The 12,235-nt window shown below is 43.4% G+C and overlaps 1 protein-coding gene across 2 annotated transcripts in view; it reads left to right on the forward strand.

Annotated features, from left to right (window-relative positions):
* Positions 1–12,235, forward strand: part of NR3C2 (nuclear receptor subfamily 3 group C member 2) — a 375,998-nt gene that overhangs the window by 301,603 nt on the left and 62,160 nt on the right. For both annotated transcript variants that reach the window (XM_062199517.1, XM_062199518.1), the window contains exons 4-5: positions 1,439–1,783; positions 3,622–3,766. In XM_062199517.1, coding sequence (XP_062055501.1) covers positions 1,439–1,783; positions 3,622–3,766 — 490 coding nt within the window. The remainder of the gene's footprint in view (positions 1–1,438; positions 1,784–3,621; positions 3,767–12,235) is intronic.

Below are 12,235 nucleotides of genomic sequence, written 5' to 3' on the forward strand. Positions count from 1 at the left end.
AAGAGTCTATAAATATAAATTATTGATGGAGCTTTAAAAATTATTCTGCTAATTTTAAATACCTTAAGCAGGACTTATGTCTTGTTCATCTTTTAAGCCCAATTCAAATCTGTAATGACTGTGTAGCAGATATAACATATCTGTTGTTGGTAATAACTTATCTTTTAAGTTTTTCTCTGAAGAAGGTGATAAATATTAATGAACATAATTGTAAGCATGAAGGGTTATTTTTTAAATCCAGTTAATTGGTATAGTGTAGCACTACTTTATGTTAAATTTGGATCCTGTAAATTAGTCACATATGTTAGGATTAAGTAAAGGTATCTGGTTCTTAAAGAATTTTAAAATAAATTGAAAAGTTGCAATTGCCAAGTAAGTTATTCCTACAGTTCTAAACTCAGTGTGGCGCTTCTGAGCTCACTTCACTTTTCATTCACCCATTTATCTTCCCAACCACCTGTCTTCATCCACCTCTCCCATCTCCCCCAACTCTCCCATCTCCCATTATGATAGCATATGAAGCAATGTATCTTTCCTTTGAACTCTACTCCACATGAACTTGCTGTGTGATCTTGAGAAGATTGTTTAAAAAAAAAAAAAAAGATTTGTTTATTTGAAAGGCAGAGTGACACCAAAGGAAGAAGAGAGAGAGGGAGAGGGAGAGAGAAAGAATGAGAGGGAGATCTCCTATCCACTGGTCCACTCGCCTAATGGCCACAACAGCCAGGGCTTGGCCAAGCCAAAGCAAGGAGTCCGGAACTCCATCTAAGTCTCCCACCTGGGTGCAGGGACCCAAGTACTGGGGCCACCTTCTGCTGCCTTCCCAGGCACATCAGCAGTCAAACGAGCGCTCCAGTATGGATGCTGGTGACACAAGACACGGCTTAACCCACTGCACGGCAACACTGGCCCTTTGGACAGATTGTTAACTTCTCTGGTGTCAACTTCATTTTTCTAAAGTGAAAATCTTAGTAGCTCCTGCTCATAACGCTGTTAAATTTGTTAATGGTTTGAAGCATTTAGAACAGTAGGGATTCATAGTAAGCATTCGGTCCTAGCATTTTCATTTTGCGATGTGTATCTTAGCACTTCTCCTTCCTGGCTCTGGACAGGGTGAGGCCTGATCCTAGTGATGCTATTAGCAGGGTTCCTATGCAGCTTGGGCAGTGTCTTCAGGAGACAAGCAGTGACGACTTATAGAATGAATGAAAGGAGGGAGGAATCCATGCTCCCAACGACAAAGTAATAACAATTGAGCTGTGTTTTTCTCTTAGAAAAATAGGTGGAAGGTCATGTTCCTGATGGTATCATCAAGTGGTCTTTAGAGGAAAAGAATACTTAAACCAATATAAATCAGTGTTTGTAATACATCTCATGGACGATGCGTGTGTTCCAAAGATAGCTGTAACTTGGGCTTATCATTTGTGAATGTTCACAGCTCGGAAGTCCAAGAAGCTGGGCAAGTTAAAAGGCATTCACGAGGAGCAGCCGCAGCAGCCCCCGCCCCCGCCGCCGCCCCCGCAGAGCCCCGAGGAAGGGACCACGTACATCGCTCCGGCCAAGGAGCCCTCGGTCAACAGCGCGCTGGTTCCTCAGCTCTCCACCATCTCTCGAGCACTCACGCCTTCCCCTGCCATGGTCCTCGAAAGCATTGAACCTGAAGTTGTGTATGCTGGCTATGACAGCTCCAAACCAGACACCGCCGAAAATCTGCTCTCCACGCTCAACCGCTTGGCTGGCAAACAGATGATCCAAGTGGTGAAGTGGGCAAAGGTACTTCCAGGTAAGACCACGCCTCCCTTCCCACCCACTCTGCAGCCTGCCCTGCACTACGCAGGGCCACAGGCCACACCACGTTGGACGGTCCAGTTGGATTTCGCTTTCTATTAAATCCCAGTCACGAATTTTTCAGTCCAGATGACATCCATCCCAAGGGTCAGGAAAATCTGCTTAACGTGCTTATCTTTTCTGAGAATATAAAAGTTCAGGATTCTGTCGTTAATATACAGAGACGTTTCTCTTTTTTTAAGGTTTATTTATTTATTTGAAGGCAGAGTTAGAGACAGAGATGCAGAGAGAGCTTCCATCTGCTGTTTCACTGCACAGATGGCCATAATGGCCATGGCTGGGTCAGGATGAAAACAGGAGCTTTATCCGGGTCTCCCCCGTGGGTGGCAGGGGCCCAAACACTCGGGCCATCTTCCATTGCTTTTCCCAGCCATTAGCAGGGAACTGGATCAGAAGTGGAGCAGCTGGGACTCGAACCAGTGTCCATATGGGATGCTGGCATCACGGGCAATGACTTTACCCACTATGCCACAACACAAGCCCAGAGACATTTCTTAGGTGGATAGCTGATGTGGAAAATATCATCCTGAAAATATCAATCAAGTAGAATACCATATCTGTGACAGGACAAGCTGAGCCCATTATTAGCAACTCATAACCAAGGCTAATATAAGCACAGGCCAAAGAAGCCAAGGCCTATCAAGTCAGTGCTAAGAGACTCTAAGACTCATCTATCTAAAAACTACACTGTGGAGGCAGTGCTCTGGCACAGGGGGTTAAAGATTCAGCCTGCAGTGCTGGCATCCCCTGTGGGCGCCAGTTCCAGTCCCAGCTGCTCCACTTATGATCCAGCTCCCTGTAATGCGCTGAGAAAGTAGCAGAGACCTGGAAGAAGCTCCTGTCCCCTGGCTTCAGATTGGCTGAGCTCCAGCCATTACAGCCATTTGGGGAGTGAACCAGCAGATGGAAGACCTCTCTCCCTCTCCTCTTCCTCTCTACCTCTCTCTCTACCTCTCTGTTACCCTCTTTCAAATAAATAAAATAAATCTAAAAAAAAAAAAACTGTCAGTGTAGCCTCAGCTCCCTGGAAATCATTCTTGAAATTCTTCCCATAGTAATTTCTTATGCTGTGTAATTTTGTTAACAAGGACCCTATCCCTCTACATTAACATCATCCAGCAACATTAGCCCATTGTCTCTGCTCACTTATCTACAGCAGTTTCTTAGATTACCTGGGGTCAACCAAAAGCTGTAAGAAAAAAGACTGGGGGAGGGTTGGCTCCGAGGACTGATTCCCTGAAGGAGTTTGCCTAGATGATCTGCATGATGCCATGAGAATGCAGCTGCCGAGAGCAGGAACAGGGACCCCAAGAGGAAGACACAGCTGTCAACCTCTGCCCTTACCCCAGCCTACACGAAGCACGGGATGATATTTTTAAGGCCCATGCACTCATGAAAACTAAAATCTGTTACCATTATTGCAGATAGGTGTTGACAATTACTAAATCTCCGTTTATCTGGATGTCTTTAATTTTAAGTAGGACATAGCAAATTTTACAGCTAGGTACATGTTATTTCATCCTGACGGTGAATTTTGGGCTGTCATCCACACTGAAGCCCACAGAGGCCTCTAGAATGAGTTTGCCCTGGTGGTTGACCCTCACGAAGCATGGAGGGTGAATTAAAAGTGAATCCCTGAACAGGGCTGGGCAGTGGTGGGTGCACTGTGTCTCTCAGAGAAAGGCAGCTGTTGGGGATTGACTGAAGCCACTTCCTCCTAGAACGTGCGTAAATGCTAAGTGTATTTCTGTGATTAATTGTTCTGTTCTTCAGGATTTAAAAACTTGCCTCTTGAGGACCAAATTACCCTAATCCAGTATTCTTGGATGTGTCTGTCATCATTTGCCTTGAGCTGGAGATCGTACAAACATACGAACAGCCAATTTCTCTATTTCGCACCAGACCTCGTCTTTAATGAGTAAGTACCTATTAATTAGCCTTCATAAAACACCCTGCACAGTTATTTGTGATGCATTTTTATCACCTCTAAACAGGCATACGCCTGTGAAAGAATCTACTGATAGGGGCATTTTTTAAGAGTTGAAAAATCTATAGATTTCTTGAGAGCTTAAAAATGACTTTTTGTAAGTTTATGATGTACACTTCTAAGTGAGTGAGTGTGTGTGTGTGTGTGTGTGAGTGGGTGTGTGTATAAAGCAGTATATATAAATCCCACATAATAGGTTGTGGGAATTGTCCCAAAAGAAAAGATGATCCAGTTGGCTCTGAAAAGTTGACCAGTACAAAGCCACAATTAATAGAAAACAGTCTCTTTTGGTATCTCCTCCAATTGGGAAGACTATCTAATTTCTAGGAAATGTGAATGTGTAAAGTGCCAGTTTTTGTGAGCATCCTATAAAGCTGCTTTTGTTAGCAGTATACAGCTGCTCAGTGTGTTTTCATGACAATCATAATTACCCTTCTTTGCAATCATAAAAGAAGCCAAAATGTTATTCTGTAGTGAAACGTTTTTAGTTTCACAATGCATTTTAAAAGCTCAAAAGAATTGTCATAGATTTTTCCTGGGCAGGAATCCCTTCCTACTTTCTGTTTACATTTGGACACTGTGTGCATTCCACGTTAACACATTTCATTTATGTTGATATCCAGCAGTGCTTCTTTGTGACTGTTGGGTCAAGAAATCCTTAAAAAGGGAACATTTGAATTATGATAGTAACCACATCCATATTCTAACAGATGGCTCTCTCTAGAGATATGAAAATAGGGTTTTCAGGAGAAGAAGAGAGGAGAACTAGATTGGTGATTAAAAGAAATTAAAAAAAGATAGTAGTGCCAAGATGTCTCAGTAGTAACTTACCTGAGAGTACCAGATCACCATGGAGACAGTTTTTTTTTTTTCCAAAACATAAATGAGAAATAACAGTTGTGGGTTTTTTTAGACAGACCCTCTTGGCGATCAGAAAGACCACTTCTGGTACCCCGCATACATTTGCACTAAAAGCGTGTAGTAAAGCTGAACAGCAGTCATGCAAATTCTAATAGACTTATTTCCTTTGATTATCAGCTGATATTATTAACTACCAAGTCTGTTTTTAAATATGTTCTTTAAACCAAAAGAAAAAACATATTAAGGGAGAAATATAGATAAATAAGAGTCTCTATTAGTGTCATCAGTGTACACATGTCTGGCTTTGTTTTAACAGAAAAATAAAACAATCCATTTAATCTTAGTGTATTTATAAATTTTCTCATAAAATATATATGTGCAGAACTTGCCCTTTTAAACTGCACAGTTCCATAGCCCTGATCATATTCACACTGCTGTGCACCTAGCACCACTCATCATCTCCAGTACTTTTGCATCATCTCAGACTGAAACTCTGAACCCACTCAATCAAAACTTCCGGTGTTCCCTCCCCCAGGCCCCTGATGGCCTCTAGTCTATGGATTTAGCTACTTCAGAAATTTCATACATGTACAACCTCTATCCTTTTGTGTCTGGCTTGTTTGAGCCGAATATTTTTAATCTTCATCCATCTTGTAGCTTGAGCAAGAATTTCACGCTAATTTTTTGACTGAGTAATATTTCCTTGTGTGAGTATAGAACCAATCCTCGTTATGTGGCGATTCCGTATTTGTGAATTTGCCCACATCTTGCTTTCAGTGCTTGGGAACATACTCCTAGGAGTAGAACTTCTGGTGCATATGGAAATTACGTGTTGAACTTTTTTGAGGAACTGCCAAGCTATTTTCCACCACAGTTGAACCATATTATTCTACCAGCAGGGTTCAAGTTTTCTCTGCATTCCTGCCAACACTTTTTCTTTTTCATGGTGACCCTAGTGGGCTTGAGGTAGTATATCATCATGGCTTTGATTTGCATTTCTTTAATGATTAGTGGTGTTGGGACATCTTTTTATATGCTTATTGTAAATCTTCTTTGGAGAAATGTCTGTTCAAGGTCTTTGCCCATTTCTTTATTTGAATGGTTAATCCTTTTGTTCTTGGATTATAGGTGTTCTTATATTTTGGATATTAAACCTCTGTCAGATATATGATTTCTAAATATTTTTTCCATTTCTGTGGGTTATCTTTTCACTCAAAAAATGATCCATTGATGTGCAAAAGTTCTTAATTTTAATGGACTCCAATATAATTTTTATTTTTGTTGCCTTTGCTTTTGGTGTCATCTACTAATTTTTAATTGTGTTGTAAACATTTGACTATTAAGAATTCAAAGTACATATGCAGAATAGTCTTTTTTAACAAATGAAACTCAGGGGAAAGCATTTTATATTTGAAAATCTCATTGGTATGTGCCTGTGGAAGTCCCAGACTGGTACCTTTCCAGTACCTCGCATTGTGCCTGGGGCTGAGTGAGTACACCATACATATTAGCCCAATAAATGAACTATTGAACAAATGAACCAAACCGTATACTACTGATCAATGAGTCTGGAAGGGGCCTTTTAAGTTATGAAGATGAAGTTGATGAAAAAGGAGTGTGATGTGGGGAGGCTTTGTTTTCATGAACAAAGACATTGTTATATTTAAAACTGGGAACAAAAACCTGAATAGTTGATCATCTGTGTTTGCCTTCAACTTTGAAATGGATCTGAAAAGTCTCAGAGACTTTCTCAGCTGTGTATTAGCAATATTGATGAGGGAGGAAAGTCGGGAAGTAGGGAAAGATAAAGAAGCATTCTTGCTAGTTTTTTTTTAAATCAAATATGGGAGTTAATAAATGAGTCAATACTTCAATATAGAACAGTATTTATCCTGAACTCAAACCTTTCAAATATATTTTAAGTGATTAATTATTTAATTTTACTTTGAAACAGCTTACCATATGAGAGGGTACTTTAAAAAAATCCATGGAAAATGGAATTTAAAAATAAGTTTATTGTGGTGCAAAAAATGTTGAAATTTGTGGATTGTTTTTTCATCATATGCATTTCCCATTGACTTTTTTAAACCCTTCATATTGTTAGATTATTGCAAATATTTGCATTGCTTATCAATTCAGTGTGTGTATGTGGTGTGTGTGTGTGTGTGTATATATATATATATATACATATATATGTATACATATATATACACATACATACATATTCCTGAGCCACCGGAGGTAACTTCCATGCCTGAACCTTCACCCCGGTAGTGCCAGGGTGAGTGACAGGTGAGGGCCAGGAGATGGTAGAGGAGCTGGGGACTTGGGATGGCTCATGCTCCTTTTGTTTTACCTCCTCTGTCCCCAGGCTGCTTCCCTTTCTACTTCCCTCAGCTTGTAATGTCTTACTTTCCCTTGGCTGACAGTCTGTGAGATGTCCATGGTCTCCTCCTTCTCCTCCGCCTTCCCCAGCCCTCCCTAGCACCCTCCTCTCTTCTGTCTCTTACACACAGTCACACAAAGATGACCTCTTTCCTTCCTGCCACTGAAAAGCCAGCTGCTTTCTGAAATTTCCAGTTTTTGCAAACCTCTAGGTGAGTACTGTATGCAGGGCCCTGTGAAAACCCAGGCCTGCTCCAGCCAACTCCTGAGGGTTATCTGTTGTTTGTGGGACAAGAGCAGCAGCTCCCCCTGTGGGTGGCAGTGCGGGCGCTGCCAGGTGCTGCCTAGCTCCTCTGCTGTGAGCTCTTCTGCACCTGGCTTTCCATGCTTACCTTGGAGCTGGTGCACTTTGAGGCCCCTGAATAAGGAAAAGCAGTGTCATAAGTGGGAAATGGAGTGGTCTATCCTTGTCTGCAAAGAACAGAAGCCCCGCAGATGGAATCTCCTCTGTTTGCACAAAGGGGAGGCACAGATACCATCTTGTCACAGTGGCCAGCTTGCCTCAGTTCCTTTTCTCCAGTGGAGTAACAAATTACAGTTCAGAAAGACGAAAGTAAGGACAGTAGAGCAAAAGCGTACTGAAATATGTTTCAAGGGAGGAACGGTAGCACCAGGAGAGGGTGCACATGGCAACCTGTCGTTTTTGGTTTGGGGCTTTTATCCCTAAAGTATGAAAGGCGTTGACTAGTGCGATGTGGTCGTGATGCTCATGATTGGCATTTGTGACCGCCGTCTGGGAGTGGCAAGCCTCTGTGTGTTCTCTGGGCTTCCGACTTGGCCGAGTTCCCATTTTATCAGGATTCTTTAGCCACAGTTAAACCGCAAAGTAGGCTGACTTGAGTGGGTTCCAACAAAGAGCAGGAACCCCGGCCCCTCCCCTGGATGAGGGTTTTGTGGGTCCTTCTCAGTCAATGCCACCTAATTGCCCGACAGCCTCACCAAGGAGCAGATGGGCAGAGGAGTTCCTGGGGAAGTGGGTGGGCCTGAGCAAGTTTTGTAAGCCACAGGTAGTCATTTAGTGGCACATGGGGACAGAGGAAGGGCAGATACAATGTCCCCAACAGTTTCTTCTTTCCCTCTTTTCTCCTATCTTCAATGAAAACAACAAAAACCCTACAGTATTTCCTCCCCTTTATCAGCCTGCCATGGGATTGGAGTAAAAGTCACTTCTAGGTCTCACAGCAGAGGAGTAAAGAGGAGGGAAGTTCTTAAAGAGACAGGTAGCTTGGCTGTGATGCTGCCATCAGTTACTGCTCACATTAACAAAGGCTTCCAAATTGAGCCTGCAAAAGACAGGGACTGCCCTTACCTGAGTAAGGTGGACACACTGAAGAGAGTAGCACAAAGGGCTCACCAAAACCTTTGTGAAGAAATGCAATTTAAAAAAATAAGTCTACTTTGGTACAAAAAATTTGAAATTCCATATATAACTTTTTCATAGTACCTATTTTCCGCAAACTCTTTGACTATGCCATGTATTCATTTAAGACTAATACTGTGGGTAGATTTCTTTTTTTTTTTAAGAATTATTTTATTTGAAAGACAGAGGAGTTACAGATATATGTAGAGCCAGAGAGAGAGAGAGAGATCGATCTTCCATTCTGCTGGTTCACTCCCCAAATGACCGATATAGCCAGAGCTGAGCTGATCTGAAGCTAGGAGCTTCTTCCAGGTCTCCCACATGGGTGCAGGGACTCAAGGACTTGGGCCATCTTCTATTGCTTTCCCAGGTTATAGCAGAGAGCTGGATTGGAAGTGGAGCAGCCAGGACTTGAACCGGCACCCATATGTGATGCCAGCGTTGCAGGCTGGGGCTTTAACCTGCTGTGCCACAGTGCCGGCCCCATCATGGGTTTTCTAAGTCACTTCATAAGCTGTATTTCTCACCAACCCCTGCCTCTTTTCCAGCCCGCTCCTCGGAGAAGGTGATAAGGGACATTGATTCTGTCCATTCATTCAGGAAATATTTAGTGAGCAACTTGAATATACCAAGCCCTGTTCTAGGCACTAGAAGACAACAATGAATGACATGACATTCCCCTCCTTCATGGAGTTTACACCATACTGGTTGGCAGATAGGTGCGTGGGAGAGCAGAGAAGTAGGGCAGCATGGAGAAGAAATGCCACCTTACAGCATCACCAGGTGACATACTCGGGTGACAAACTGTCATCCTTGAGTACAGCGGCAGAAGTGATGCCTCCCAGAGCAGGTGCAGTGCTAATCAAGTCCTCCAGAGGACTCCTCTGAAGCCCTGAGCTCATCTTTGACCCAGGCCCTTCGCACCTGCCACTTGCGCTGTATTGGAAGATGGCCCCTTCCCACCTTCTTGTCTCAGCTCACAATATGTCTGTGCAAACACATGGTGGCCCCTGACCACCGCAGCTAGAGTGGCCGCCCTGCCCCCACACCCTCACCATTTTGTCACACATTTATTTTCTTCCTGGAGAGTCTCCTGCCTCCATCATGTTGGCTCTGGGAGGACAAGAACCTGGCCCATCTGGTTAACCTTGGCATTCCAGATGGTTAACCTTGGCATTCCAGAACCCAGAATACTGTCTGGCATTCTCTAAGGGCTTAATTAGCTAATTTGTCTAAAATGCTATTATTTGCTGCTGTCTATCTGAGAACCTCTGCACCAGCCGAATCAGCCTTTCTCTTCCTTGGTCCTAGCATTGTCTCAAGTCCACCCCTAATGATGCTTCCTCGTGGTGACTTCTCCTACCCCTAAAGAGTGACTCCCCCCCAGAACTCCTCATACCCCTTCTTTATACCACTCCCTTTCAGTATCGATCAGGTAGCAGTGTTTGTGTTCGACATGCATTCATCACTCTAGATATATTATGAACTCCTAGAACACAGAAAGTAAAGTTTTAAAAATTATCCATAGTGTCTAACAAAATGCTCTATGTGTATCTATAATTGGCCTAATAAGAAACTCTTTTGTTTTGTTAATGAGACTGTTTCTGGTGCAAGGGTCAGAGACAAGGTCCCTGATGTAACTTTACCATTCAATGCTTTTGGGGGCTGAGGGTAGAAAGTTAATGAAAATGATTCATTTTGTAGTTTTTTTGAATTTTTACTTCAGGAATATTAACATTTCTTGCATGATGTTTCTTGTGGTGTACTTTAGAGATTTCCTAAGAAATTAATGAAGCTGAGTAATTGCCAGTATAGTATGAAATGAAAACAAAACAAATACAACACTGCAAATGGAGTGAATGGCTTAAACTATATATAACTCTCCTGGGAACAGAGAGTAGTGATGGTGCAAGAAATATATCCAAGCTTTACTCTGGCTAACCAAAGGAAGCTATTTTTCATTTAGAATCAGAATCCAAACCAGTTTAAGATCATATGTTATCCTTAAAAGCTTAGTGTGGCTAATATTAGCATGTTGCTTTTTTATTTCAGCTAATGTACTTAAGGGTTTTAGTCTCTGCAGAAAAATATAATCTTAAATTTCAAACATTATTGGAATATATTTATTGAAAGTTTAATAGTGGTAATTATTTTTTATGCTGTGATTCTATTGCAAGATTGAGTCAGGTAGTGAGGAGTGGGACAGTTACAGCCTAAAGAAGGGCTCCAGGCCTCCTCCCATGACAAGGGGAGACCAAAGGTGATGGCTCTGATGGCACCACTCTGGACTAAAGATCACACTGGAGGGTCTTGATATATAAAGTGGTCTCTGAACTTGTGTCTTTGGATACTTCAGAAGCCAAACTGGGCCCCATGATTGTTCTTTTTTTCTTTTTCAATCACTCATGAGAGTGATGTTGGTTACCTGTTATCCATCACTCCCACCCATGAACTCTAAGCTAATTTAATAGGGTTGTGTGGGCTAATTTTCTCTCAAGAGGTTAATGTTCCCATGGTTCTAGCATTTGAGACTTTTCTTTCGAGCTAGAAGAATGAGCGTTTAGGCTGGTCATTGAGATGCCTGCACTAATTCCCAACCTTTACTTCCTGACCCCAGCTTGCTGCCAGTGCAGACCCTGGGAGGCAGCAGGTGAGAGCTCGAGTGACTGATCCTCACCACCCACGTGGGGCCCTAAGTCGTATTCCTGGCTCCTGGCTCTGGCCCCAGCCCAGCTCTAGCCATTGTTTGCATCTGGGGAGTGAAACGGCAGATGGTGGTGTCCTGAGAGAATCTTCTATCTGCTCATTCCCTCCCCAAATGGCCACCATGACCAGGACTGAAGCCAGGAACCAGGAGCTTCATCTGGGTCTCTCAAGTGATGTCAAGCCTTCTTCCTCTGCTTTCCCAGGTGTATTAGGGAGCTGGATCAGAAGTGGAGCAACCAGGACACAAACTGGCACCCTCATGGGATGCTGGCACTTTCAGGCAGCGGCTTTGCCCACTGTGCCACAATGCTGGCCCCTCCAAATTTTTCTAAGATGAAAGAAAGAAGTGGAGGATGGAGGGAAACAAACCAATCACAGTTGAAGTCCCAAGCCACCTGTGGGTGTGGGTCCTCAGTGTGGCAGCAGGCGTGTGGCCCAAGCCACACCTGTGGCAGCCCTGCCTGACCCCAGCATCACAGATGAAGTTGGTCCTCTTCCTTGAAACAATAGCACTGGTGATTGACAAACTGCCCCTTCCTTCTCGCCAGTTCTGTGATGTCACTCTGTTTACACAAGCACTGCAGGTGGAAAGTAGGTAACAACCAAGCGCTTTCTGGGGGGAGGGGGGTTTGGAAGGATTCTGGGCTGATGCTGACAGCTTGTGAAAACTGCTCTGTTAGACACTATCTTCCAAATGCTACCTTATTTACTCTTTGCAACTCTGGGAGGTGGCGATTTATCATCCCGTCCATGTTGCAAATGAGACTGGCGCTAGCATTGTCGCACAGTGCATTAGGCTGCTGCCTGTGATGCCAGCCTCCCATACTAAAGTGCTGGTTCTGGTCCCAGCTGCTTCACTTCAAGTCCAGCTCCCTGCTAATGCACCTGGGAAGGCAGAAGATGGCCCAAGTAGTTGGGCCCCTGCATCCAAGTGGGAGACCCAAATGAAATTCTAGGGTTCTAGACTCAGCCTGACACAGCCCTGGCTGTAGCAACCATTTGGGGAGTGAACCTGTGGATGGAAGATC

This window comes from Lepus europaeus, chromosome 8 (assembly GCF_033115175.1).
Source record: "Lepus europaeus isolate LE1 chromosome 8, mLepTim1.pri, whole genome shotgun sequence".
In the NCBI taxonomy this organism is placed as follows: domain Eukaryota; kingdom Metazoa; phylum Chordata; class Mammalia; order Lagomorpha; family Leporidae; genus Lepus; species Lepus europaeus.